Below are 7,179 nucleotides of genomic sequence, written 5' to 3' on the forward strand. Positions count from 1 at the left end.
CGGTTGCGTTCCTCGTGCTAATATCGAATTTTATACACAAACATGTACTTATATTTATAAATATGTACCTAAAACTATGTTCACATATCAATATTATCTCAATCAAAGCTCGTTTTTTAATCACCCCGTTTACACAGGCAAATCTCAGATTATTAGCCGTCAAATTTGTTGTGCTTGTTATTCTTACGTCTCAAGGAAAAGTTATGTTTCTTCTCTGTGCCACCGTGATCACGTTTTTCTGCAATAATAAGCAATATAAATATATTTTAACTTAACATTTTATTAAAAATACCCTTACAAACCTCTTTTACTTGCTAGCGTACATTTTTGTTTACTTTTACATTTGGCATTTCTCCTCTCTTTCGCAAAAACAATCGATAAAACTAGGATGGACACCGAAAAGTTATCGGTTAAATCTGAGATTATTTTATAATTACAGATTAACAAGGGACGAATTTTGTATGGCTAATCTCTTGTTATAATTACAGATTAGGGTGTTAAGCTCGAAAATGAGGATAACCTACTTATATGTGAACCTAGTATAAGTATGCATGTACACAAGCACCGTGCCGATGGCGGTTCATGAATCACCGCTTCAAACACAACTGATTTAAAAACGCTCCTACCTATGAAAGTTCTACCGGGCGTATGAGTAACGTTTAGTAACACTCCTTTGTTTATTGTATACATATGTACATATGTATGTATGTGAACACATACGCATTCATATCGATATGTACGTGGCAGTTAAGTGAACCGTTTATTTTGAAAGTGGCATAAGTCCTATCATCCCATTCGACTTCAATGAGTGATCATTTAACTGTATCTGAACGCGTCTGATATTCGTTCAACTTCAACAGCCAAACCGTAAGAAGTTTTGTCATTTGTTTATGACAGTAGAACGATTTACAGATGCATTCAATTAGAAGTGCCAATCATTTAAGCAGAAGATGTGAAAATTACTTATGTCAGTTTGAAAATAAACGGCTCATATCTATGTATATTTTTTTGTTTTTTGTTTTTTGCAGATAGATACATATGTCGATGTATGTATGTTGGTGTATATGCACCTAAGGTTTTCCTACATATCCCAACACCAACAACCACAACCCATTTACCCTGACCTCTTTCGATAAAGTATACACTGACATTTGCACACATTTCCTTGTTTGAAAACTTAACTTCTCAATGAATTCTAAAAGGTTTAGAGCGGACACTTGAATGTGCTTTTGCACATACATATGTACATACATACATATTTAAATGCATACGTATGTGTGTGTGCGTGAATGCGGAGCACAACCTGTTTGCTTTGGTATTCGAGCCATATACGTATGGTAAGACTTATTACGTTAAACAACAAATGAAATAAATAGAAACGCTTTTAAAAGTTTTTCACATCGATATTGTAAATTTATTTAATTATTTGTAATATGAATATACACATGTACGTCGGTCGGGGTGAAAAAATAGGTATATAAAGATATATATTATTCGGACTTCCCATTCGGGAGCATCCGATCAATACCTAGCCTTAAGTGGCAAAGCTTAGCCCCAGAGGAAACTGACGGCATTTAAATTCAATTGTAAGATCTGTGGATTCATTTGTTTTACTACCAGCCTGGTTCCATTAAAAAGTTTAGGTGTATCACAGTTACGAACGAAGAATAACAGGCGCACACAAGTCCCCAATAGCAAAAAAACTGCCAAAAGTAAACAAAAAATTTGCTTTCAATTGCTATGCTCAATTTATCGTAGTTTTATAAAGAACACAATAACGGATATTTTTACTGAAAAGACAATGCTTGCTATGAAGTTCCTACTCATGAATATAAGCATAAAGTCGCAGCTCGCGGAAATTGATGGTTTTTTCTCCTTTTAAAAATTAACATTGTACCCGTTAGAAATACTCTAATAACGTGATCGGAGTTAATAGGGCTGATCAGGATCTTGTGCATATGCTCTTGGATTTGCATATTCGTTGCATTTGTAAATTCACAACAACAAAATGTATACGGTTGCTATGGCAGCAGGCAAAAAATTTGCAAATGCAATTCCAACTTTAAATCCTGTCACGCCCTTTTTCCTAAAATTCTATGAAAAACCAAATTTTCGCTAAAGAGCCATTGTATGTTTATATCAAATTTGACTAAGTAATGATGAGCTCCTTAGCCTCACTGCTCAAAAAATCTGAACGTCCGGTACATGTACACATATAAATTGATGGCCGTATTTCTACTGAAATTGCTTAACTTAGACGATTTTTATCCTAGGTTATTGAGTAATGTATCAATTTGTTTGTAAATTCATTTTCTTTTAGATCAAGTCAAGTCAATTGATCAAGTACGAAAATAACATTTTTTTTTTAGTAAAAAAATAGAGGGTTCAGGAACTATTAACAAACCTATTTTCATATTGTACTCGACCCCACCTACAATCTACACTCAGTTTTGTTTCGAGTGGATGTCGTATTTTTTTTTTATAGCACCGTGTTCTAGTAGTTAGCAACCCCCAAAACCCCAAGTGTGTAATTTTTGTTGAAATTAAATGATTTTTTGAATATTCAGGTCGCCATATTGGATACGGGATTTTGAATTTTTAAAATCTGGCATCAAATTTGTAATTGGTTGCCCAAAGAACCTACAACAAAGCAAGTTCAACTTGGTCTGATTTGATTTTGTATTTTGGTCAGCTTTGTATGCTATATGGAACCACTGTAATCAAATGAACATTATGGAGGGGAAATCCTGATGGCCGAAGTTAATTCGAAAACTCCCAGGGGGATGTAAAATTCTAACTAAAAAGTTAAAAATTTTGAGTGTAATTATTAAAGTTTGTTGAATTTTTATAATTTTTGTGCGAAGTTTTAAATTGGGAGTTATGTAGTGCTGGTTATGCTATGTGCTAGACTTTCATAAAAAAATTTATAAATATTAAATAAACAAAAGAAAAATAGCCAAAACTGGTTAAAATGTGACTTAACTTCATCAGCTGACCACAAGAGTATATGTGTGTACATTAGACGGCACCATCTTGCAAGCAAACAAAAAAAGTTCGCCGTACACCCTTGAGTCAACAGTATTTTTTTTTCAAAGCAACCGTATCATATTATAAGTACGGTGACCAGATTTCTCTGGCCAAAAATCGGAGCATTTCGAAAGCATCGAATCCGAACCTACAATATTGTTTTTAGAATAAAAAGACATAACATCTTTCAACTCAGTTTTATTTAAAACAAAACAAAGAGAAAAAACTTGAAAAATTATCGCAAAAATGTAAACACACAATATATACAGTGGCGAGAATGTAAATAGGTAAAAGACATTTTAGCAAGTTTTTACTCCTTTTCTTTGTTTAAAAAAATTTTATTATTTTTTATGAAAATATAACCGATTATCTTTTGGGCCAGAGTACAGGAAAACTCTTATTAAATTAATAAAGAAAACACTGATAATCAGGAGTTAATCGGTACAAATATGAAAAATCGGGACACTTATACGTCCCGACTTTAAAAAAATATTCAGCGGGACAATTTTCTCAAAATCGGTACTGTTCCGCTAAAATCGGTACGAATGGTCACCGCAATTATAAGTGAAGTAGTCTTTAATTGAAAGATGTTAGCATACAACACACACATATGTACTTACATACATACTTATGTAAAATTGTACTTGATTTTCTTTCTTCAGCTGCCTCGTTGCTTTCGGCCATGGATACAACAGCGGACCCTTGCACAAACTTTTTTCAGTTCGCCTGTGGCACATGGAACAAGATACATATCATACCCGAAGATCGCAGCTCCATTAGTACATTCGAGGTAAGGTTAAAACACATATCGGTACCTTAATTCACAAAAGCCCTAACCAACACATCTTTAGAAACTGCGTTTTTCACAGATTTTGATAGGATATATTAAAATACACCTTCGCTAAAAATTTGAAAGTGTTAGTGTCAAAAACACCGGAATAATGCAACTTTTTAAAAAGCTCTATTTGCAGCTTTCGATTTTCTTCTTTTAGAATGTTTTTTTTGTTTCTCCTATAAAATAGAAAATTTGCTGGTTAGGGCCGTGGTGAATTAACGTAACGATATGTAGTATGTACGTATAAATTTGAATAAGTCGGTGTTATTTTTTTCACGATTTTCATTTTTTTTTTTTAACTTTGGGTATCTTATAATTTTTGGTTACTACAGTGAAACCAGTCAGAGCCGGAATCGCAAGCGAATAAAATTTTGGTCCATCTCAGACCGGTTTTCGACCATAAGCACGCTGTAAAGTTAAAATATATCTGTGTTCAGGGCTGCCAACTTGGCTCAAACTGTGGCATTTTTGGCCCTACTTTACATCAAATGGCACTTAATTTTTCAATTTTACACAATGTGCCAAAATGGCACTTTTCAAAAATAGTTATATTTCAGTACATTTTTGTGAAATCCTTTGCATGTACTTATTTTTCGCAACTAATATTTTCTAATTTCTAAAGATTATTTAACTGGTTTATCTTATTTTGGCATCGCCCTTTTGTTTTAGAAATGTAGTTCTTATTTAATTCCTAAATGGGAAGAACTAAACAAGATGGCACATTTTTTGGCACTTTTATTTTACTACTTGGCACTTTTTTATCCTCAATATGTCACTGGCGCCGAGCCGTTGAAGAATATTCGTATTAAGTCTCAGCAAAAAATTCCATGTCGTTTAAACAATCAGGGACGGTAATCATTATGAGTAAAATAAATTAAATCAGCATTTAATCATTATGTTATGATTTTTTTTTCGCTTAAAAATAATAATTATTATTGAGTTTCATTTTTTCGCTCAACGGAAATAATTATTATTTGATTTTTATTTTTTCGATCACAAATAAAAATTATTATTTAGTTTTATTTTTCCACTTAAAAATAATGATTATGTATGAAATTGAAAAAGCCATACAGACGCAATCTACTGAAATTTTGACTTTTGACCTGAAACTTTTGGGACTTAATGCTAGCTGGTATAGCTTTTGAGTATTTTGAATGATCATTATTCTCAAGTGAAAAAATAAAACTCAATAATAATTATTATCTTTAAGCGAAAAAATAATAATCAGCAAGTAATCATTATTTTTGATCGAAAAAATACAAATCAAGTAATAATTATTCGCTTTGAGTGAAAAAATATAACTCAAATATTAATTACTATTTTTAAACTTTATTGATTAAACTCGAAAATAAAAATAATTGTAAATTACAGTAGAACGTACGAACACAAATACATGTGAATAGTTGAAATTGTTTTACAACGATTACAACTTGTTTTTTTTTTTTGCCAAAATTTTAAAAATAATGATTATTTTCCGTCCCTGTAAAGAATAAAGGGAATGCCACATAAGCTACTATTCCATACGAACACAGATATATATTTAACCCACAGTTTTCAATAAACACATTTCAAAGCGGAAGAAAATGCGAAGAAATTACCCAATCACTTGAAGACCACAGTCTCAAGCTTATCATAGATACTCGTGTAACCGATTTCAATTAATCATTTTAGTCGATGCTACTCAGTCTTTTCCAGAGGAGCGTTAGACGATCTGTGTTTCAAGTAAAGAAAGGTTCTTTCGCGATCGAAAAGCTTTTCATTGCCGCTTAATTTTTCTGCCTTTCTCGTTAAATGTTTATTAGGATTCATAAGAAAATTAGTTTTTAACACATAGACATAAATTATGTATAATATATGAAACCAAATATTTCTGCTAGGTTCTCTCTGACGAGCAGCAGGTGGTGTTAAAAGGCGTGCTTGAGGAGCCCATCAATGACAATGACAACAACGCCACAATCAAGGCGAAACAGTTTTACAAAAGCTGCATGGATTTACGTAAGTCGAGACGAGGCTCATTTGGCAACGCACACTCAAACAAAAATTATAATAAATATGTACATACATATGTTAAAAGGATACGAGTACTAAGCAATTTCTCCCTTCTAGCTCAAATACGCAAAATTGGAGAGGGTCGCCTGAAGGAGGTGCTCAAATCGCTCGGCGGCTGGCCTGTGATCACGCCCAATTGGCAGCCACCGAACATGACCATCGAGCAGTTAATGGGCCTCATGCGTGGTAATTATAGTGAACCAGTACTTGTCGAACTCTATGTGGGCGCCGATGATAAGAACTCTTCGATTAACATCTTGCAAATCGATCAGCTACAGCTGGCGCTCCCCTCACGCGATTACTACCTGAAGCTGAGCAGTGAGAATGATTTGAAAGCCTACCATAAGTACATGACACAGACGGCAATTCTATTGGGTGCTGATCCCGCGACTGCAGCGCTGGAGCTAGACGCAGTGGTGCAACTCGAGATCAAATTAGTGAATGCTTCGCTGCCCGAAGCAGATCGTCACGACACCAGCGCCATCTATAAGAAAATCACTTTAACCGAATTGCAGCGACAAGTGCCACAACTGAATTGGACAATATTTTTACAAACAGTTTTGGGACCAGATATTCAATTGTTGCCGGATGAAGTGCTCGTTAGCTATGCTATGCCATATCTTGTGGAAATGGGAAAAATAGTAGAGACCGCCGATCGGCGTGTGGTACACAATTATGTTATCTGGCGTTTGGTGATGTCCATAATGGCACACATGATCGACGAGTATCAGCGAGAACGCATCGAATTCCGAAAGATATTGTTGGGCGTGCAGTCGGAGCGCATGCGTTGGTCGCAGTGTGTAGAATGGACGAATAAAAAGCTGGGCTTGGCGGTGGGTGCTCTCTTCATACGCGACAATTTCAATCAGGAGAGCAAGGATACAGCACTGGAAATGATACATACGCTGCGAGAGGCATTCAATGAGCTGCTGGCAGAAAATCATTGGATGGATGACGAGACGCGTGCGGTGGCTAGGGAGAAGGCGAACGCAATGAATGAACGGATCGGTTATCCGGAAATACTCAACAACGCAACAGAGCTGGAGAAGGAATACGAAAATGTGAGTGTGAAATTCCAATTAAGTAAATAGTTAGTGTAGATGAACCTATTGAAAATTTATACATATGTATGCGTTATCTTTTAGCTCACAATAATTCCCGATAATTTCATGGAGAATGTGCTTAATATACTGAAATGGGACTCGGATAAGAATTTACAATTGCTACATCAGCCTGTTGACAAGGAGAAATGGACGACGGAGCCGGCA

At 34.8% G+C, this 7,179-nt stretch overlaps 1 protein-coding gene across 1 annotated transcript in view; it reads left to right on the plus strand.

Moving 5' to 3' along the window:
• Positions 1 to 3,692: 3,692 nt before the first annotated feature.
• The window catches only part of LOC118754726 (neprilysin-1), a 5,492-nt gene continuing 2,005 nt past the window's right edge, over positions 3,693 to 7,179 (plus strand). Inside the window, exons 1-4 of the mRNA XM_036489610.1 lie at positions 3,693 to 3,817; positions 5,740 to 5,857; positions 5,969 to 6,972; positions 7,057 to 7,138. Of these exons, the coding sequence (XP_036345503.1) occupies positions 3,710 to 3,817; positions 5,740 to 5,857; positions 5,969 to 6,972; positions 7,057 to 7,138 (1,312 nt within the window). The 5' untranslated portion in view covers positions 3,693 to 3,709. The remainder of the gene's footprint in view (positions 3,818 to 5,739; positions 5,858 to 5,968; positions 6,973 to 7,056; positions 7,139 to 7,179) is intronic.

The sequence above is a fragment of the Rhagoletis pomonella genome, unplaced genomic scaffold (genome assembly GCF_013731165.1).
Source record: "Rhagoletis pomonella isolate Grant_MI unplaced genomic scaffold, Rhpom_1.0 Rhpom_scaffold_04485, whole genome shotgun sequence".
In the NCBI taxonomy this organism is placed as follows: domain Eukaryota; kingdom Metazoa; phylum Arthropoda; class Insecta; order Diptera; family Tephritidae; genus Rhagoletis; species Rhagoletis pomonella.